The 22992-nt window shown below is 45.5% G+C and overlaps 1 protein-coding gene across 1 annotated transcript; it reads left to right on the top strand.

Annotated features, from left to right (window-relative positions):
* Positions 1–6776: 6776 nt before the first annotated feature.
* On the top strand, positions 6777–22516 carry LOC111863999 (peroxidase). The gene is made up of 14 exons (XM_023850884.2): positions 6777–7007; positions 8989–9343; positions 12494–12675; positions 12954–13066; positions 13933–14141; positions 14640–14810; positions 15516–15709; positions 16000–16186; positions 16597–16794; positions 17307–17454; positions 18694–19021; positions 19660–19858; positions 20551–20656; positions 21822–22516. The coding sequence occupies exons 1-14, from the start codon at positions 6816–6818 to the stop codon at positions 21898–21900; spliced, it is 2661 nt and encodes an 886-aa protein (XP_023706652.1). The 5' UTR covers positions 6777–6815; the 3' UTR covers positions 21901–22516.
* Positions 22517–22992: the final 476 nt, after the last annotated feature.

Genomic DNA, 22992 nt, shown 5'->3' with positions numbered 1-22992 from the left:
TACTGCGGTAGAGTTCATCAGATCCTTGTTATTACGAGTGCATTAGTGAGTTAATACAAAATTAGAATATGTTGCATATCTTCATAGATGCACGGTTAACACATTAACCATCAGTTACTGAGTTTTTGGATATTATCCATCGCCTTCTTCTTTTATTTAAAACACGACGTTTCGGATTCATTTGGCAGTCTGTCGACTGGGCCCAACCGAGTAGGTTTCTACAGGAAGACGGAGACAGAATCCAGTCTGCGAAACGTTGTGCTTGAAATAAAAGAAAACAGAGATGGAAAATGTCATTGTCACAAACTTTCAGATGTTATTTTTATTAATCACCAGACTGTCAATTGTGGTGCGAAGTCACAGAGACCTCTGTATCATCATGGCTACCAGCAGGACTGAATCACAGCCATTATCCCAAAATCTGGCGTTCATAATATTCATTTTCCAGTAATGTACCTCTAGCTCTTGTGAACATGGTAATGAACCTTCGGGTTTCATGAAACGTTGAGCAATTCTTGAGCAGCTAAGCAGCTCGCGGTTTCTCAAGAAGCACTCACTCAGGTCTGTACAGTAAGTTCATGTCCCACCACATTATTAAACACAATTATGGCGGAGTGGAGGTATAGCTCCACGCATTCTTAATCATGGCCGCTACACCGCCGGGTGGAAATAAACCCCTGGAACCCATTGCGTAGGAGGCTGAGCGGACTCCAGAGCCTGTCTTTGCGTTGAGGAAAAGATATACAACGGAAGTCCGGAAGTCCGTAGCGAAATCACTATGCCAACTGAGCTATATCGGTTACCTGTTTCCCGTAACAATCCCCTAAACCTCTCCTATGGATCCGATACTTGGCATGCTGCTTGTCACCAAGCAGATATCTAGCTATAGACAAAACCACTATTTTAATATTATGCTTACTTTCAACTTCGTAGTGGTCTGAAGCTGCAGCAGTTCATATCCTCACCCATGCTACAGGTATGACCTACCTTAATCTTCCCAACGTCTTGGTGTAGTGGTTGACAGTGCTGCTTCGTGTTCAGAAGTACTTGGTTCAAACCTCAGCCCTATAGCCAGTTATTCTGACCGATAGTTTGTGAGTTTCCATAGTTCCTAGCTCTATATAACCTGTGCAGTTGATACTGCGTCGTCAGGACGAATCATTCTCCCGAAAAAGCAGTTATTGGATTCGCCTTGTGCGTAGGAGACTTCTCCGACATGTGTGTGTTGCGGGACTATCGCCTTGCGCTATAGTTGAGTCGTGACTCACGAGAGAAAGAAAACAAACGTACACAAATGTTCATAAGACTATGGGCCGAGGAGGATATAATATTAAAGTAGATAAATGAGGAGTGGGTTGTGAGAATGTGAGGTTGATGGGATGGAACTGTTGACTTCGCATTCTGGAGGTCACGGCCCTGAGCCGACAGATGTTTATGGGTTTCGTCAGTCCCTCCAGGCAAATGCTGCGTTAGTAGGTCACGATCGTACCCTTCCCGATTCTCTCCGCTTCATTATTGAAGTTTTGTTTTGCTGCTCGTTTCTACTGACAGCTACGTTACATGGACCTGGACTTGACAGTGGCTCCAAGGTGCAACTATCAGCGGTCGAGGTGCACCGCCGGCCAGGTTGGCGCAGCAGTAATGCTTCTGATTTGTATCCGAGAGATGCTCGTTTCGAATCCCGGCGAGGGCATCTCACCGGTTATCCTAACTTACCAATTTCATGGTTTTATTTAGTGCCTCGTGATAATTGCGCGGGGACAATACTTAGATTAGGCCACGACCACTGCCTCTCAAGTTCTTCCGAATTTATCTGTCATCCTGCCATTCAGCGCTTTACAGTCTGGACAGTGACGGCCTTGTAAGGTGGTCAGTAACAAAGAGGGACCATGTACCACGTGACTAAACAGTTACTTAAGATCGCAGAATTCGGGGATACGACGCCGTGTAATTTGGTAGGTTGGTGGGGAGCAGTTGCCTTCATCTTATTGCACCTTAAAGATGGAGACAGAGGGTTAGTTCGGTACGTTGGTACCTGTCTGCCAGTCTACACGGTGTCACATCCCACAAGACAGTAAGAACACCACACAGTGAAGTGACACTGGGCCCCTCAATACTGTGGCCTCCCTTCGGGCTAACGGACCAGCTCGGGTCTGGCAGGGGAAACTGGAGTGCCCAGTGGAATAATCTACCCAGTGTTACAGACGGGAACCTCAGTAGCGTGAGAACCTCATATCCCCAACAGTTGCCTAGTCAGACGGTCAGTCAGTTTTGGGCTGCCGTGTGATGCCCGAACAAATGAAGATCTCCCGACGAGTATCTTCACTTTCTTACAGCCTCTCCGTGTGGGAGGCTACTGATCTTGTTCTGGAGCCCAAGTTATGCATCGGATGTTCCATAAACATAGGAGCCATTACCGGGTGCCTAAAAAGTCAACCCCGTTCCATTGGCTCGTCTCCAGCCCATTGTGCTTATGATGTATAGCTTTGAGCTTGAATAGCTCAGTAGCTGCAGCGACTGGGTAATGACTGGATGACCGAGGAATCGGGTTTCGATTCTCGTCGGGGACAAGATATTTCTCTGTAGCATCCAGCCCAGCTCTGCAACCCACCAAACCTCCTACACAAGAGATACCGGGGTATAGCAACCGGAGCGTGAAGCTGACTAGTGCCGTTAAGAATACATGGAACCAAACTCCACTCCCTATACGTCTTAGTGACGGGGTCCTCAATGAAGCACAGGAACGACTTCACTTTTATGCATATAACAAAACAAGCAGGTCCTTTCCAATTCGTTTTCCACTCTCAAGTGATCATTTGACCCTGAGTAGCGACCACTAAATAACCGGTAAAAGTATCAAGAAATGCATTTTCTCGAAATTAATAATTTAGGCCCGACATCCCTGCGTCTACCCGGCGCAGCAAGGCTCAGGATCTCAGGACTTGAGGAACAGCCTGTAGGGCTCGGCAGCAGGTAACATCAGCAGTGAAAGTGAGGCTGATGTGACGGATGACGCATGCGCGTATGGTGCGTTGGATTATTTCACCTCGAAAAAAGGCGTAGGTGTGATGGAAGCAGTGGCGGATAAACCCCAGTACACCAAAGTGGACGGGAAAAATAGGCAGTGCTTTATGTGTATCCCTTAAAATGAATATAACTTTTCATATATTCATTAACCCTGGGCACACGTTTATTAATTTAAGCTAGCAGCCCCTACTGATTTGCCAGTTTAATTTGATCCATTGCTCGCGATTCTGAACTATCAAGTCTTCGTGTATCACAAAAGCGTTGCTTCCCTGTTTCAGTTTACATCTTCTATTTTTAAGATTAATTTTAATAATATCCTACCACCGATATTTACGTCTTCCATTTGATCAATTGTCGTTTAAAACCAAAATACGACGTGAGTTCTACTCCTTCCATGTGTCTTCTGTACAGTCATTCAGGTGCTTCACACTTCCACTAACTTACATATCTTGGCCGCGCCATAGCTCAAGCGGTTAGTCGCTGGCTTCCCATCGCGGCGGCCCGGGTTCGATTCCGGGTCTGGTCAAGTGGGATTCGTGGTGGACAAAGTGGCGCTGGGGCAGGTTTTCTCCGAGTACTTCGGTTTCCCCTGCCAATCTTCATTCCACCAATTGCTCCACAGTCACCCTCACCTATCATCTGGGGCTGGCACAATAAGCCAGAAGTGGCCGCAGTACAAGGGACTTAGTCCCACCCCACTAGCAAAAGAAAAACACTTACATATCTCAGTCCTAATCAATTCTGCAATTTTCTAGCTTCCTCGCTTCTGTGACAGTTGTATGACCCCTCACCCAGACGCCCTCCATTTCCATTCGGTCATACCCAGCAGCCTTCGGGTTCTTCCCACAGCTGAAGTCACTGCAGCCAGCTCCAGCTGTGGGAGGGAGGAACAACTGCGAAGATCATTGCAATATGTCGCGCCAGTCAGGTACCTGACTCGCAGGTCACTTTAGGGCGCTGTCAGCATGTACATTCTACAGCATCGAATGGTGGGATGGTTCATGAAGTGGAAAGGATTTGGAATGAATCGGCAGTGGCCTATTCAAATTACTATCCCGGAATTTTCCTGGAACTACCGAAGACAATTGCGTAAAACCTGAGAATAGCAGGTGTCCAGGCCAAGATTCGAACCCAGCACCTCCAGAACATGACAAGGGTAGACTTCGGTTTGACTGTTAGGCTGACAAATTAAGTAACTGCCTAAGTAAGCCACTAAGTTACCGACAATTTGAATATCTGGCCAAGCAAATGACTTGCAAAGTGGCTTTCGTTTTGTCCGATTTGATGCTCTTAGTTCCGTAACTGAGAAGAATATAGTCTACCGGGATGTAGTGCCGTGTAGTCTGGTAGATATTTACCGACGTTTCACACGAACTCCTCTGTCTTCAGAATCGAACGGTCTTCTGCACAATACAATTTTGAAGAAGGAGTCAGTACGTTCACCCGAAACGTCAGTAAACATCTTCCAGACTGTGCGGAGTCACGTCCCAGAAATTAATAGTCTTTTTTCAGATATCCTGGATTATGCGGTTTGGCCTATTCCGCCTGTAAAATAATTCTGCCGCCGTAAATTCTGTAGAAATTTGTCAGGACTCGCTGCAGCCACTCCCAGCCTCAGTTATGCAGAAAAATGTAAGCCCAGAAATGTTTCACTGTTTACCAAGTTACAAAACAAAATCTTATACAGGGTGATGCATTTGAAACCATACACAAATCGAGAACATTTTATGTCAGAACTGTTACCCCGGTCTCTCGATACATGGTCCACTGGACTCACGCAAGCATTCAAAATAAGAGTTACTACCAGTAAGTTGTAAGATTACCGGTTCTCACGGTCTCTTTGCTAGCAGATTTCTTATATACTTTTTCTTCTACCCTGAAGATGGAGGCGATACGTTCCTCCGAAACGTCGGTTAACACCACATATACACGGTGCCAAATCCCAGAAGACTGCTTTCTTCATTACCAGTAAGTTCGTTAATATTAATTTACGTTTTCTGTAACGTGCGGTATACAGTACAATGTTTCCTATTTCAGTACAGCTTTAAGTGAACAACTATGCGTGTGTGCGACACAGAGGTGAGGCAATAAGATGTTGACAAGTGAAACTCCATCGAATTACGCCTCGCCCATCTGCAGTCTGCCCTATACCATTACGTCACGCTGTTACAAAGACATCAGTCAGCCGTTTGAGTGCAGAAATAGAACTTCGCCTTTAAACTTCACGCGACACTACACACCATGCTGGACACGTGGCTAGGTAATGAAGGCAGGAAGGAAATATTATCAATGCCACTGCCTAGCCGCGTGAGGAAGAACCGGATGCATTTGTTGCTAGGATACTGTAAGACTGCTCCGAGATCCTCTATAGGGTCACGCCGTATTAACTTTCCACATTGCATATTAAATGTACTGGAACATGTCAGTTTGGCAGTCTAGGTCCCTGGCCTTAGAAATATATGGGGTGCTCTTTGGTAGCTTCAGGCAACTGCACTCTCCAATTCATAATCATCAGTCCTACCATTCAAGGTAAAACTATGAAGTTCGTACATTGTCGTTGGCTCTTAAAATCTTAGTGATCACTACTTGCAGTACCTGCTTTAACACTACAGATCTCCGCATTCTTCCCACAGTGTGTCTGTGTGTTTCGTATGGATCTCAGAGTAAACTGTCCTGAGTTCAAGAACTCGTCGCTCTCTTCCATCATCCGTGTCACTATTTTCCACCCTCGGATTACTCTTCTGCCTTGAGGATGAAGACAGTATAGTCCTCCGAAAGATTGTAAGCAATCTACCCGACTACACGACGTCACATCCTAGAAGACAGACTCTTCTAAACCAAGACCATTTCCTTAGATATCATGAACCGATTAGTCTTAGTTAAGGAAACACGATGTGTTCTCTGTGAGGTAGGAACGGGATTCCCCAATAAGACTGTTATACTCGGAGACTTCAACGCTGGGATACAACAGGAACCCTGAGGTATGTGACGGTGTCAACTGTGAGAACGATTTGTTGCATATGTATCTACAGATTGGCGACCCCAGCATACAATGTACGTGTTGGAATACACAGGATCGACACTCCGCTTGTCGTTTCAGTATTGGCCTTGGCCATCATGGCCAGAACGACTTTCTGCTCGGTCTGACTCTTTTGTGGAGGTAAAGACGGCCGGAATATGCATCCTGTGCTCAGTTATGAAAGTGATTTGCCTTCACATCTCCTTTGTGGTGCTATATTTTGTCACGGGATACTGTTCATGTCACCACAATTCTACAACATATTCACACGTACCAACTGGCTTAACAATGGCGCTATGACCTCACAAGGGGACGTCCCTATGCCTTCCAGACGCCACTCGTCGGATGGACAGGCGACATAACAGAATGGAACAGCGACTTATTTTTACCTCTCTCCTTCATCGCCGTTTTCTTCCTGTTATTTGTTTTCCTCTCACCTTTTAATTTCACGTTTCTTTCATGTCTCCTATCCCTCCTTCACTCCTCCTTGTTTCCCTCATACCTTATTCTTCCTCTTCTACTCCACTTTCTCCGTTTTCCCCTTCTTACTGTCCTGACGGGACGGCGATACCGGCCGATGCTACTGTCTGTGTGTCCTGATATTCACAGGTAGGCGCCTGCTGTCGCGAAGTGTGGCCTCGTCACGGGCAGATATTATGCAACCCCCTGCGCCTCTTCATGCTGCAACCAGAAGAGCGTTACGCAGCACCAGCTGTGGGTGTCGTGTCCTTGGGTCACACTATAGTCCGCTCTCAGTCTCCGCCCAGACATGGCGCACTTCGCAGCGCTCTGCTTGCTGCTGTCCGTGGGTCGTGTCCAGTCACAGGGTAACTTCTTCAGGACGGAGCTGTTTCCCGAACAGCTGCAGCAACAGCAAGTTCAGTTGGTTCAGCGACAGATTCAGGATCACTTGCAGCTGTTGCAGGCGCAGGCTCAGGCAGCTTCAAGCGTGGAGCAGCAGGTCAGTGTGTCTGTGTGTCATGGTTCATATCGAGTTGGTTATTTGTCTGTCCAGAAGATACCGCATCTCCCTTTGAAGCTTCAGAGAAAGAGCGATAGAGAGGGTCAGGGTGACGTAACAGGCCGACGGTCTGGAACGAAAGTTTCGGGTATGGAAGTTACCCAGGATCCGAGCTATGCTCACTAGCCTGGATGGAGAAGCCTGACGTTCATCTGAATAATACAACATTTTTCCTGCCTCCTAGAAGATATCCTGCGATATTTAATGTCTTGGGATCTCGTGGATGTAACTGGGAAGTGGCAGCGTGTAGTTTGGTATCGGAAGGCACTCTCTCTATATCCGGGGTAGAATTGTATGTCGAGCACAGGGGAAACTGGTTCTGTGGTTGGGCAGGCAAACCAGTACTGGGGCCATGCGGACCAATAGGAGACAGCGACTCTAAGCAGCGAGAGGTGTGCCGACGGCAGATGTAATGGGAGAAGGAAATAAGTAGGCAAGGGAAGGGAAGATAAACAGGAATGGAAAGGAAACTGATAAAATAAAAAGAAGTTCTGGGAAGAACTATTCGCCCAACTTTCTTTCACACGCAGGAACCTCATAAAATACAATGCGTCCAACAATTCCTCCACAATTGTTGTGTGTATATTCCTTGCTACGGTAACGTTTTACCGAGCCGTTGCCTAGCGATTATAGGGGTATACACATACAAACACACAGGTTGAGGGGTAGGATTTATGAAGTACGCCGTTGGGATGAGCTCAAGTGCCATCTCGTACATACCGAGTTTCATAAATATTGGTTCAGGCATTCAAAAGATGATATGGGAGATACATAGTCAGCATGGTGATCACATAAGCTCAACTGTACTTTTTTTTTCAAACTAAGGAATGTAGGCTGAGAATGAAATAAAATTTCAAGCACCGAAAGTAAACAAAGTTGGGGGGGGGGCTGGAAGGTGAAAACAGAGCAATGAAAGAAAATTGCTGTTTACTGTGATAGTCATACGAAACACAAAAATGCGATGCGTGGGCAAAATGCAGTTTCCGAAAGTTACATCAGATAGAATACACGTACGTGGTGTAGTGACCACGGTGCTTTAAAGAACTGATACAGTGTACGCTCGCTAATCCGGAGTAATTCAGGGGGAGAGGTCATCCAGATTAAGCGATAATCCGGATTAGTAACGCAAAAGTTACCCATAAAAATATAACACTAATCTAACTAATCTGAATCTAATGATATAAGCAGTACAGATGAAAATAAATAAAAATATATCTTTATTTAAGAACTATAAAAAGACAAAACATTTATTCATTGATAGAAGCCTGAGAAGTTGTACTTGTTTTTCAACACAATGCAGGTTTGAAGAAGCTGTTAATGTTGTGTGTGAACACACAAGTGACTCATCAGCTTACCTAAATGTCACGTGTCTTTTAAAGTATGTACTCATCTGCGAACAGCATTTTTCATATTTCGATCCGGATAACAAGGGACACGCGGTAGCGTAGCGGGTTGAAGCACTATGCTACCAGCCGGAAGGTCGCGGGTTCAAGTCCCGATGAGGTAATCGGATTTTTTTCAATTGACCTAATCCTTTCAGCCGCACTATGGCCCTGGGGTCGACTCAGCCTCTAACAGAAATGAGTACCAGGAATATTCTTGGGGTTAAAGGGCGGCCGGCGCGTAGGGCTGAAAACCTTACCGCCATCTATGAGCCGATTGTCTAGGAAATGTGGGAACCTCAATATCTCACAACTCTATGGATCTCCAAGGCCTGTTACAGGGATATCTTTAATTTTTTTTACTTATTTTATTAACTGTAACCGGATTAGCGAGGGTGTACTGTATATACGATTGCAACTCGCTCGTATTCTATCGGAGGCGCAATTCAGCCTCGTTTCTTGCAATGTTGCCTGTTCAGTTCGCTATTTGTGAGCTGTGGAAGCCAGTGAAGTCTCCTGATGAACCATTTCTCCTGCAGATAATAATCCAGCAGCAACAGTCACAGCTGCTGCAGCAGCTCCAGGAGTCGCAGCGGCAGCAACAGGAACTGCAGCGGCGTCTGCAGGAACAACTGAACGGATTCTCTCACCAACCGTTCGTCGAGCCTCAAGTGCTTCAGCTTCCCACTCACTTTGAGCTTCAGGAAGCCATTGAGTTCCCATCAGAGCCTCCGCCGCCTCCCTGCTCCACTCTGAGCGGAGAGGCCGGTCTCTGTCGACCTCTCGTCAAATGCATCACTTTCTACGCCCAAGTTCCCGAGCTTCGAAGGCAGCCCTGCAAGCTGCAAGGACAGGAGCTTGGCGTCTGCTGCCCGCTCAAGAAAAGGCCGACCGGTGAGCACATTTCACAGATGTTGTTTATTTAACTGCGCTGATATACAGCGATAACTGAATAATTAAATATAAAGGTTATGAAAGAAATCGGCCGGGGTTTAATTTGAGGTATTATCTCGGTGTTTGCCTGGAGGAACTGTGGGACACTGCGGCAAACCGCAGCCCTGGCCGAGACTCGAACGGGGCACTTCCTAAGACAAATCGACAGTTTTGCCGGTTGAGCTCACTTGCTCGTTGCACGTGCCACGCCCTTGCTTGTCCCTGCGATTCTGTGATGTCAGATTCAGAGCCTCTCTTTTGTCTCAATTAAACTTACTTCGTTTCATTATATCTTAATATGTACATGACTTATTTTCGTATTGTGATCTTCTGGGTTATTACATCGCGTAGTCTAGTACGTGTATCGACGTTTCGGTGGAACGTACTACCTTCTCCGATATATTGGTACCCACCTACCAGTCTACACGCTGTCAAATCTTGATTTTCACCGCCATGAGAACCTCAAACCTCACGTCTGTCGGCTATTCCTCTGCCCATGTTCGAGTCTTCCCCCTCGCGCCGATAGATGGCAAAATAATGATTCTAATGAAAGTAACAAAACATAGATGGCAGCACATAATTACACGTGAAAGGCCGGAGATGGGGCTTCAATGCGCTCTAGCTGCAAGACATGAACGTGACCACGGGGCAACAGATGTTACTTTGTTTATCTCAATATTCGCTCTTAGAATCGTTATATCCGGGAAGAATATATTATTCTGACGTCAAGCAAATTATCCAAGAGGTGGGAATTAATGAATACCCTCATGTTCTTCAGGCTGCGAAATTGAATTGTTGTTTCTGCAACTGTGAATGGCGCCACATAAATAGTTCGCGATGTCCATCGCGTAAGGACGCAGTATTAACAATAAAGTTACATACATACAATAACATCATATTGATGCTGCGTGAGATTGTGGTAATAACGCTTACCGATATTTCACTGCTGACAGGTAGTATCAATTCTGACGGTAGATGGGTTTGCCGACAACAATCTCTCTGTGGTCAGCCGTCGCCATTTTTATAACAAACATACATATTCTGAAAAGCTTCTTGAAACCTGAATTTTGTAATGATTTCTAATATTGAATATTACGGTTGGATTGTGAGTATGTGGGACGGATCCGGTAGTGGGGTATATATGGCCTTTTTATGTATATATCGAATGTTGCAAGGATAATTACGACTCAGCTGACCGAGAAGGTGAAATAAGCAATAATCTGTGTGATGGGAATTTATAAAAGATATTTGTGGGATCGCCTAATCAGACTGACAGTTTTATTGGACATTCTATGTCCTGCAGAAGATATCCGTCATTTCCGCATCACCCTGTATAAGCACAAGCTTCCATTAACCTAACGATCCATCAATAGTGCTTTCTAAGCAACAGCTTCTCAAGAAATAGAATTAAACTTACCAATTAAGGTCCGAAACAGCTAATTCAGAAAGTGAAAGTTTTGTAGTAAATAATATTACTTATAAACTGGCCTAAAGCCCGCTATAAACAAACTTTGACATTAGTAGCTAACGCCAATAACTTGGAGACTCGGACCTTGCAATGTATACGCAATGCATTTCCTGTGTGGCGGGAACGGCTAGGCCTTCACGGAGGAATATCTGTGCTACTGATCCCGTTTCTGTTCATTACCTGATCTAAAACAGAAATTAGACCTGTGAAGAACACAAACTAGGTAAGAACCCATTTGGAATCCGTAGGATGGTAGAACAGCGTACTACTATTCCATCCGGATCGCATTTTCGACTGGTTCTCCGCTGTTACATCCGCTCACTCGGGCAACAAATCATTTATCCTTCTTCTGATTCCTTCTGCTGAAGTCTCTCGTAATCTGGCACAAACTGAGCATGGGTCCAGACGCTATATTAACTGACCTAGCGCAAATATTTACGCGGAAAACCCACAGATATGTGAGTCTGTGATTCATTTGTAGGAGGTCAAGCAATAAACGGTTCGGCTGTTGCCAAGCAACCATCCTGTTGGCATTAACGTAGCCATTACTAGTGCAAGACAGGCATATGGAATTTCTCGTGAACAAGGAAAACGCCGATTTTTCTTACCGAGCAAGTACATAGCAAACGACTGTCTCACATGCATCACGGCCTTCTCAGTCGTTCTGTTTGTTCATTTAACTATAGTTACCAAAAATAAAAGTCAGTAGGCGATGAAAAGAACGACAGCTGCGAACAGGAAGAGGGCGCAAGTCGTGTCATCTTCAAATTACAGAAACTCGCTTCTAAGGAATGTAAGACATTTCATGAAATAATCGGTTTTTCATACAAATTTGGATTGGATTCATTCCAAATTTGGACAAATAGCATCACTCAGTCTTCAAGCTGAGGAGTGTATAATGTCTTGTCCTGTCAGCGTGACCAGATGCTCACTCTGCCACTGCGCTTACGTAACGTCGCGACATTGACATTTTCACGCGCATTGCATCATGGTCTTACCTCACGACTGTTTCTGGGAATTCCAGGGTGACTTGATGTATGGAAATGGGACGAGTTCCGCGAATCCTGAACACAACAATGAACGAGAACAATGATTTGGAACGTTATTGGAAATTGGTTCGTTGTGTAACGTGATACAGCCAGGGCCAATTGGATCCTGCATTCAAGGACCGTGTCTGTGAAAGGATACTTTCCCAGTTGAGTACGCTATATAGATAGATGGGCGGCTGATTCAGAACGATGAATTCTAAAGATGTGAAAGAAAGGGACTTGGCTCTGGCTGGGTCACAGGTTATTTCTAGGTGTGTTTGAAACGGATGCTAGTTTCGTTGTCCCCGCCTCTCTTACTGAGAGTCCGTGCTTTCAGGCGTCCGATTACACGGAATGTATATGTTGGATTTGAGTTTATCACGGCGGTGAGCATGACTGGATTGTCACACAGAGAATTTCAAATAGAGCCCAAAGTTTCGGAGGAACTTATCGCCTCCAGCTTCAGGGTCGAAGAGAGAGGCATGAAGGAGGCGACAATCAGAGCGCTGAGGTAACCTGCTACTTCGTCAGTTTCCTTTCCCATCTTGCACAATTAATTTAAAATTATTATTGGCAATACATGACATGAAGGACTGCCAACACGTCCTGTTGCAGTTGTACCGGCTGGGCTGGACCGCCCAAACCACGGGGTGCTGGTACCTCCGCCGCCCCCTTCAGTCGTCATCCCCCCGTTTAGCCCCGAGCAGCTGAATAACGCGGCCGTCGTGGCGCTCGAGAGGATCAGGCAGCGTCTGCAGTTCGTGGCGTCACTGTTCGCCAACAACGTGATCGTGCAGGTGGGTACAGTGCAGTGACTTCAGCTTGTTCCGCTGGCCTGGCCAAACCTGTGACGCAACACGTGAATACAGCGGGGCGAGTTTAATGTGACTTTACGGGACGAGACGCAGGGAAAGCCATAAATGCAAATAAATTGCTGCTGGAAAAAGGTCGCTGGGTCTAGGATAGCCGTACCTGAAATGGAATATAATATTAAAATGTGACTTGGAGAGAGAGAGAGAGAGAGAGAGAGAGAGTGAGAGGGCGTGGATTTTTAAGACTGTGGTCCTTGTCACAGGTGGGGACGCCAGCCGCCTGGCACCAGGAGTTCTTCCAGACGACGAACGCGACGCTGCAGCAAGGGGAAGAGGCGCAGAAGGGCGTGGAGGCCAGCGTGAGCCTTGTGAACGAGTAAGTGCAACAGCAGCTCAACTCCACATGATGCAGTTTAATATGATATCTTGATAAGAATGAATGACAAATGGTGAGGTCATATGGGATTAAGGGAGTTTATCCAAGAGACATTTGCTTTGTCCAGTTCGGTACAAGAAACATGTTCAGGTGTTCAGTTTTATGAACTAAGTACCATATTACAGATACCACGAACTAACACTCTCAGTGCACCAGAGCCATTTTCGTGTACGTTACAGAATTTTCAGGAGGAAAATAAATTCCCTGCCTTTTAAATAATCCAAAGTTTCATCGCCGTGTTCACAAGAACCCGCCACCGGTCTCTATTCTGAGCCACATGAATCCAGTCCACACACTCATATCCTGTTTCTTTAATAATATTCTCCCATCTACGCTTAGGTCTCTGAAGTGAGCACCTCCCGACATTTATTCCGTACAAAATTTTCTGTGCGTCATCGTCCACATGCGTACTACACGTCCTGTCCATGCAATCCTCTATGACCCGGTCACAATGCAAAGCTCCTCATTATGCACCACCTGTTACTTCATTCTCGAAGGTGAAAATACTTCCCCACGCCCCTCCCCCCTTCCGAAGCCCTCAGACAAGTTGCACTGCCATAATCAAGCAGGTTATTGCAGCGGTAACGCTCAAACTGGCACTCCGGCTATTTTGACTGAGGGGTTTCGTGGTTTTTCTCAGTCCCTCAAGGCAAATGTCGGGATAACACCTCGATTAAGCCACAACCGCTTCCTTCCAAATCCCTTTCCCTTCATCAGCATTTCCCCGGGCGCTATTTAGCCCGAGGTACTCACAGGACACAAGACAGAGAGTGAGCCTGTTAATGATCCTGAACGCTTGTGTTCAGGTTCCAGCTGAGCCCGGACCAGGGCCGCTTCGCGCTGCCCACGTTCAGCATCCTGAACACTGTGATAGCCGACTCTTGCCCGCGGCCTGCGAATTGCACCCCGCGGAAGTACCGCTCGGCCGACGGTTCCTGCAACAACCTGCAGAACGAGCGGTGGGGGCGCGCGGGCACCGCCCTCCAGAGGATACTGCCCCCGAAGTATGGCGACGGTAAGTGCCCGTAATACAGAGCCCAGAGTCGCGTACATATCTGGGCTGGACACCCCTTCCGTTGGGTGCGAAGTTGATATTGTTATTGGGGCCCGGTAGCTCAGTGAGCACAGTGGCTAGGCTACGGATTGGAGAGTCGACGATTCATTGCTTGATTCCCAGAAGGGAAAAGTGATTCCCCCACCCGCAGCACCCAGACCGCCACAGACTTCCATCCAGTCTCGAGTATAATCGGCCCTAGGCGTGAAGATCGTCACTCAACTACAGCTAATGTCGACGTTAAGAATGCGTGGAGCTATACCGCCACTCCCGTATAATTTTATGATGTGGTGCTTAATTATTCGCAAGGTAAATTTTACATAATGATCATCATCATCATAAAGTGTGAAGTTTTCCCTGCACTTAATTAAGCAATACGCCTTGAAGATGTATGGACATTCAGGATTAGCTAGAGATGAGTGGTCAGCTTCACAGCGACTGAGGCTCCGTGTGTTGCAGGTGTGAATTCCCCCCGCGTGGCCGCCACGGGGCGGGAGCTGCCCAGCCCGCGCCTCATCAGCACGCAGTTCGCGACCGAGAGGGACGCCCCGTCGGAGAACTACACGCTCCTCCTCATGCAGTGGGGACAGTTCCTGGATCACGACCTCACACACACGCCCATCAGCAGAGGTGAGTGGAGTTGTGGGTCTGATGGTTCATTTTAGGGCGATTTCAGTGCATACCGTCGAATTATTAATGGATATCGAATTTGAAAGGATGTTGAAAGAAGAGGTAGTTGCCTACTTCAACATGATATCCCAGCATTCTTCTGGAGGGACTGAGGAAAGCCAAAAACGAACATCGGTCAAGACATTGGATATCTTGGCCCTGACAAAAACTAGGCACCTCTCAAATAGAAGCGTTACAAGCTCAGGCAACTTGCTCCGCAGTCACAGAATCCAGTTTCCTAGAATTTTACTAACGTTTCGGAGGAGCATAGTGCTCTCATCTTCAGGATTGAAGGAACTGGAAGCAACATATTTCTTCCCACACGTCGGTGAACTTCTACAGGGCTATTCGACGTCACAGTAAACTTGAGGCACAGGTATATACAGGGTGTTTCATCTATCGCGGATTGAATATACTCTCACATGATTTCTACACTATTTGTTTGTGTTATGAAGAAAGTGAAACTGTATCTCAGGAAGACATGTGTCCACACTTGCTTGAGTCACAGGCCGTGGAAGATCTCAGGCGATTAGTCGCCCTGGTTCGATCTCAGGTCACCATGTGGGACTTGCAGTGGAGAAAGTGACAACGGAGCAGGTTTCCTCAGAGTACTGCCGTTTCCCCTTCCTGTGATTCAGTGATGGACTGTGTCTCTGTGCCCTGCAGGTCAGAGCGGAAGCGGCCTGTCATGCTGCCGTGACGGTGACATCATAAAACCGGAACTGCGTCATCCAGACTGCTTCCCAATTACGCTTCCCCGGAATGATCATATCTTTGCACGACTGGGGCAGCGGTGCATGGAGTTCGTGAGATCGCTGCCCGCCCCGCGTCCGGAGTGCAACTTCGGGCCCCGGGAACAGGTACACGATGTCCTCCTCGTGTCTTATGATCTCTGCAAGCCTCTGGCTTTCTGCAGTCTCTCCATACGAAGGCCGTGACAACACCTTGAAACAAACCACAATCATAGGATTTGAGATTCTCACACCGGTGGTTATGAAGAGCACTGTCTTCTGGGTTATAACACCATGTATAGTGTATTGAAATTCCGAAACGTCGGTTGACTTTCAACGAACTACGTGGCGTTATATCCCAGAAGGTTGTACCCTTCATAGACCACGCTCATCTCATTTTCGTGCACTGCTTGATGCAGATGAACCAGATAACCGGCTACCAGGACGGGTCCAACATCTACGGCTCCAGTTTGAGCGCCCAGCGCGAACTCCGCGAGGGGCGAGGTGGGCGATTGGCCATCCAGAATGTGGGCGGGCGACAGCTGCTGCCTGCGAACAGGGGCGAATGCACGGATGACGCGGAGCGACTTGCCTGTTTCAAGGCGGGTGAGTGTGCGTAGGAAGGGACTCCCCAGAAATGTCCCTCTCAGCACTAACGCCCAATCAGAAAGCTGTTCATTTCCACGCTTCGCTCTACGCACAAGTTGTGTTTTGTTTGGAATCAGCCACAATCCTTGGTGCTTTACACCGTTTCCCTTCCTATGCCCAGAGCTTACTTATTCGCGTTAAAGCGAGTGTTGAAATCCCGGGTTAAGCTGTTCATTGGAATGACGGTTATATTCGTCAGTTTCATCCATTTAGGGACTCGACTGATGTTACAAAAACATTTCACAACCCAGTTTTGGGTCCAATTACAATGCATTTTCTTCGTCGGAATTATGGGAGATTGAGACTTAGTTTACTGTTAGTCGAAGACGGATATACCCGTCAATATACTAGGATGGCCTATTTTTCAGGCGACACGCGAGTTAACGAGCAGGTGGAACTGGTGGTAATGCATACGTTATGGATGCGCGAACACAACCGCGTAGCGGCCGAGCTGGCCAAGTTGAACCCCTCGTGGGGTGACGAGGCCCTGTTCCAGGAGGCCCGTCGCATCGTAGTGGCGGAGATGCAGCATATCACGTACAACGAGTTCCTGCCGCTCATTCTGGGTAAGCGTAAGAGAGGTTATTAAAGGACTCCTTTCCAACTATATAGACTCTATTGGAGGATTATATGAATTGGACAAGGCATGGAAAAGAAGCGTTCTTAAGAATTTGCCTCTGAGGTCTGACAAACTTCAGAGACCACAGCACATCTTTGGATCGACACGTACGTCTGTCTATGGGGTACGTTTGTTAAATGTCTGCGATCCAGATATTCTGCAAGCAGTGACCAAGAAATGTCAATCAGGAAAAACAACAAAAACAAGAAAAGTTTTGTGAATAACAATTAGACTTTTGCAGTTTTAACCTGCTTTATCGTTATGGCCGTAAAACTTGTTAAACTGACATCCTTTACTGTTCTGCCTCTGAAGATGGTTATGAAGGGTCGAAACATGTAAGGTCGTATAAATAATCAGACTATTCACTTTAATCTACCTTACTAAGGTTAGCTTGCCCTTCCAAGATTAATGTGAGTGTATCTTGCTAAACTATCTCCATCTGTGTTTCTATTCTTGTAGGTCGCGACTACATGGAGAAGTTCGAGCTGAGTCCGCGAGATAGCGGCGCCACTCGGCTGTATGACGAATCACTGAACCCATCAATAACAAATGTGTTTGCCACTGCAGCCTTCCGCTTCGGGCACACCCTCATTCAGAGCCGCATACTGTAAGTGACTGGCCGCGTGTAGGCACAAGCTGCTTGTCGCTTAGCCGTTGGTTGTGACCGTTGTCTGGTTCGAGTTGTCCGTCCACTGATTTTATAGCCAGTGTGATATAGGATGTCTGTCTTCTTGCACATAACGCCGTGTAGTCCGTTGAAAGTCAATCGACGTTTCGGAGGAACATATCGCCTCCATCTTCAGGGTCGAAGAATAAGGCAAGCAAGAAACCAGGGTGAAACAGGCAGCAGAGTTTGCTCTTCTGCCACCATGAAGATTGAGGTAACACATTTCTTCGAAACGTCAGTTCACTTACAAAGGACTACACAACTACCGCTATAAGAACCTCAAATCCTACGCAGTGTAATGATATAAGTTATCACCAGGGCCCGGATTTTGATGATCTTAAAATATTTAAAAAATGACCTATAAAATGACCGAAAAAATCCAGAAACATGACCTAAAATATGACCCAAAAATGTAATATACAGGGCCCGGATTTTGATGACCTGGAAATATTTAAAAAATGACGTATGAAATGACCGAAAAATCCAGAAAAATAACCTAAAGGAGAAAAGAAAGAACACTTCGCTTCCATGTTATTCACATTTCAGAAAACATATGAAGAAACATTCCCTAAAATGGCCAAAAATGACAAGCAATATCCTTAAAAGTTCAAAAAATTACCCCCCAAATGAAAAAAATGAACTTAAACGTAAAATGTTAAAAAATGACAAAACATTACCTATAAAATTTACATTTCTGTAACCAGCAGCTCATATCCGAGATTTATATATTTAAGAGCATCGCGTAGGATACAAGGAAAAAAAGATGACATGTCATCAAAATCCGGGCCCTGGTTATCACATATGGAAGGCCTTGTGGGCATAAACGTACGGTTCACATTAAATATGGCGGATCGACGTAGTAATGTGTAACGGGTACTCAGAAATTTAAAATACCCTGCTTTTCTTAAATTTCATTACGAATTCGATCTGGGATCGTCTTTTGCTACGACAGTGTCGTATAGACATAAACAGAGAACATCAGAAAAGTTTTCTTTAATCACTTTGATTCTTGAACTCATTTTAAATTTGCTCCAAAATTTTTAAAATTGTACTTTATACTTATCGATACATATACCCAGCCATAGTGTTCATTATTTTGAACACAATGAGGCTACACTAGTTTAAAGCGATTTGTACTGAATATCATGTTCACATTTCTGAACCTCCGTCTATTCACAGGGGGTTCTCCCGCTTTGGCAACGTGCGAGAAAACCTTGAACTCAGCCAACACCAGTTCGCCCCTTTCGTGCTGTATGAAAATGGTGTTCTGGACAACTTAGTTCGCGGACTGTCCACACAAAGCAGCCAGCGCTTCGATCGTTTCTTCTCAAATCAGCTGACTGACCATTTGTTTCAAGGCGACCTGGACTTCGGGTTGGATCTCGTCGCACTGAACACTCAACGGGGCCGTGATCACGGCCTGCCACCTTACAATGACTGGCGGGAAGTTTGCGGTCTTCCGCGGGCCAGGTCCTGGGACAGTTTGTTGGACGTCATGGATTCGCAGGTGACATATATTCTGAAGTTTGGAAACCGACGTGGCCTACATTAATAGATTCGAATTGAATGTCTGATGTTCTTAGTCTTTTGTATAGCCTCTGCAATCGAATTCTAGAGCAAATTCTTCAAATAGACATGAGCTCGTCCTTCCATATGCTTTAGCAGTTCAGATCTCTTGAGCATATTTTCATCATAACATTGTGAGACCTAGGCAGAGGAAATAGAATCGTGAAACGGTTCTAGAATAAAGTAATCTTGATTTTATAAGATTTGAGGTTTTCACGGTGGTGACTATGAAGAAAGCCGTCTTCTACCCTGAAGATGGAGGCGATACGTTCCTCCGAAATGTCGGTTAACACAATTTCTACACGGCGCCACATCCCAGAAGAGGGCTTTCTTCAATCTTGATTTTGTTTGGTGATCGGGTTTTATAGTCATACAGTACAAAAGACGATGCAGTTTGTAATATCTTTAATTTACGAATATGAGAGACTGGGAATTTAGCACAAATAAAGAAGACATCATACTGCATGGGGAGTGAAATTACATGAACGATTGTAGAATTAACTTTATACCACTAAGGTACAAGCTGATATCTAATGGTCAGTGCAACTGGTAAATTGTGGATCGCGGTTGTGATTGCAGAGCGTGGCTGCGCTCCAAGAGCTGTACTCTTCGGTGGATGAAATTGATCTATTCGTAGCAGCCGTTGCCGAGAAGCCGCTACCAGGTGCGCTGCTTGGACAGACCTTTGTGTGTCTTGTTGGTGACCAGTTCGCCCGACTGAGGCGCGGAGACAGATTTTACTACGAGGAAGGTGGCCAACCCTCTAGCTTCTCGCCACGTAAGCACATGACACCAGAAGGATCTGCCTGTATTTTGTACACAGTTTGTACCTTTTCTCACTTTCACCACTTGAAGGCCATTTCCTATCCCGATTATTCATAAGCAAGGGCTAAGTCTTGGGGGACAAAAATGAACTTGCCCCTCATAAATTTTTGGCAAGAATGAAATCCGAAAAACGGATAGAATATATGAAGTATTAATACAAAGAATTACAATTATATTCAAATGAGACTGTATATGTTTTTTTTTCAACATTCGATAAGCCTCAAAAACCTTCTTAAAATACTTACACATATGTTTGTAAACAAAATTTCTGGCTCCCACACCCCAGAACGAAACCTGTTGGCGCCCACAATCATAACATATACAGGAGTAGAAATTAAGTGTTCTGAAAATGTGAACTTCCTCTTTAGAGAACTGAAAGTCGTAAAATTTCGACGCGTAAGAAATTTCTATAAATCACACTAACTAAGTTGTAAGTTTTAATTCAGTGACGCTGAAGATTTCGGAGCTTATGTTGGCGTTGCTGTTCCTACCTTCAAAAACTCCGCATTTCTGTAGCTGTTTATTGCGCTAGCCGAGTGGGACATGTGATTACATTGGGTCCCCGTTACTTGCTATGTAACTAAATTCAAGGCTCGTGGTATCTATGCTTTCCCTTAGAGAGGTAACGCATGTTTGTTGTCACAGAGCAATTGGTGCAGCTGCGGAAGGCCAGTCTGGCCAGGATCTTGTGCGACAACTCAGACGACATCGCTCTCATGCAACCGCTGGCCTTCTTCAGAGCCTCCTTTGTGTAAGTATGGCGTTCTCTTGTCACGGAGACGAAATCTGCAGGCATGGTGTGAATGGATGAATGAATGAATGAATGAATGAATGAATGAATGACTGTATTAATGTATAAGGGGCGGGCCTTCTTGTCCCTTGCACCGCGACCACAGTGATCTATTGTGCCTCCCCTAGCAGGCATGGTAACTGCCGCGAGATCGAGAGTTGTCATGGTAACGCGGGATATGTGTGTCATGCTATGTAGCCATGATGACATGGTACAAAAACCAACGTTGGCAGTACGGATATCCTCGTGATAAATCTACGGTGCAGCATACGTGGCGCCTCCACAGAAACACCGACCCCTCTCCTCATCGAAGGGGTGGTCCATTTTCTCAGACACGTACATGTCTAGGAGGGGAAAAATTTCTTAGCCAAAAGTCTCGAGACCTGACTGCACTGGCGAGGATCAGCAGCAATTTAACCGACCGACTGACCTATGAAAAGTTTGGGGTTCGCGAAGAATTAAAATTGGTCTTCCCGAAGTAGAAAGACTAGAAATGTGAAATGGTTGTATAGATTCTGCCTTATTTGCAGTAAATAATTTGAATAAATGAAACGTGAAAAAATACAACAGAGTTAAAAGTATTTATACTTTTGTCTTGGTTTTTGTGGGTAAATTAAACGAAAAAGTTCACTTGAAACTGTGAGAGACGAAATATTGCCATGTCAGTCGGTTCATCAAGTATGAAGATAGAAGACAATGGAGGAGGGATATTATTAAAGTGGATATTCAAGGGATATGATGAAGAATACGTCGAGTCGATTGATCTAGGTCAAAATAGATCGTATATCGCGCTGTTTTGACCCTTCCTAATATATTAAAAACAGGGACATAGCTGATTTGAGAGAAAAGTCAAAATGTTAGTTTCATCCATAACAATCTTGCAGTATAAATTGCGGTGCCGAACAGTTTAGGAAATGATAGAATAGCAACAATGAATTAAGGAACACTGAAGTAGTGTGTTTGCTAGTATTTTATAAGACGGAAAACTATGAACCGTGTTCTATGCATGTGAGGCACAGTTACTCGTATCATATTCCCCAACCGCATTACACATTTATACAGAAAGGCCGAAAATGACCCTTGCGATTTTAACCTTATTGTGTTAGTTGCTTGCTATATGTTTCAGGAACCAGAGGGTGGCATGTGCAAGTGAGTCCATTCCCCGTGTCGACCTCAGTGCCTGGGCAGGGGAGCGCACCGAATGAAGACTCAAGCGCAATAGGGCCACTAGAACTCAAGCCACCTACCCCGTGTTCTTTACTACACGCATGACATGTAGCTTGCTATAAAAGAGGCCGATGTAGACAAAGCATGATCCTACTGCTCGAGTCATCAGGGACCAGATTCTGTTGTGAACCTCTTTTTTTAATCTACTTGAATACAGAATGTTCTATTTATTTACTGAACGCCGTATTGGTGAAGCCACCGCTGAGACATCTAGGAGAACGTATTCAGCAATAAACTGAACGCCCGGTATCACGCTTCCTGGAGACGCTTTATCCTAGAAGGTCGATGCTTTCACCAGTTTGCATTTTAAAAAAATTATTATTTTCTTTCTTCACTTGTCCCTAAAATGGACTCATGAATCTGAACATAGAAAATATAATATTCGCTGTGTGTAGTAACATAGGAAGATCTTGCCCATCCTTATCAAAGGTTCCAAGTGACGAGAGTAGAGATAAGTACAAGTCTTTGAATACACGACCGACCAAAAAGAAAGTTGTTTCCAATGGTTATTGTGTCATCTAATTACTACCTGTTTTCCAGATTACACGAGATACCGTTAAAAATGAAATAAATGTGCCAAAATTGGAATATCAATATTCGCCATATGACTATGCAAAGCTCAGCACCTGTAAAGATATATGTACTTCTGCATTTGCATTGTGTGTATGAAGCAAGAGTGTGTCTCGACGAGAACTCTCGTGAACGCATTTTCCTTTCAACACACAGGAAACCAAACGCACCCCAAACAAAGGGGAAACTGCGCACAGTAGTATAACTCATGCGCAAGTGAATATGCAAATACTGTAAAACTGTATATTGAAAAGGTAGACCAAAAACGTTGTCCCCATGCTTAATAAATTACTAATACATGAAGACGTATGGTCAACTGGAAGCGTAGCTCCACATATTCTTAACCTTAGCACTGAAAGGAGAAGCGTGGTCAGCTTCACTCCACGGCCGCATTATCCCCAGAGGAAGGGCCTCTGGTACTCACTGGGTGGCTGGATTGTCCAGAACCAGTCTTGAGCTTTTTGAGGCTGCGGAGAAGAGACCGTAAACAGATATTTCTA

This window comes from Cryptotermes secundus, unplaced genomic scaffold (assembly GCF_002891405.2).
Source record: "Cryptotermes secundus unplaced genomic scaffold, Csec_1.0 scaffold279, whole genome shotgun sequence".
NCBI classification, from domain to species: Eukaryota; Metazoa; Arthropoda; class Insecta; order Blattodea; family Kalotermitidae; genus Cryptotermes; species Cryptotermes secundus.
The sequence above is the reverse complement of the archived record's forward strand: the minus strand, read 5'-3'. Positions and strand labels throughout refer to the sequence as shown.

What these genes read in the sequence shown, in the direction of transcription:
- LOC111863999 (XM_023850884.2), top strand. Translation starts at nt 6,816, where the DNA reads ATGGCGCACTTCGCAGCGCTCTGCTTGCTGCTGTCCGTGGGTCGTGTC. An exon ending in CCAACAACGTGATCGTGCAG is followed by an intron (nt 12,676 to 12,953) that starts GTGGGTACAGTG and finishes TCCTTGTCACAG; the next exon opens with GTGGGGACGCCAGCCGCCTG. An exon ending in AGCGTGAGCCTTGTGAACGA is followed by an intron (nt 13,067 to 13,932) that starts GTAAGTGCAACA and finishes GCTTGTGTTCAG; the next exon opens with GTTCCAGCTGAGCCCGGACC.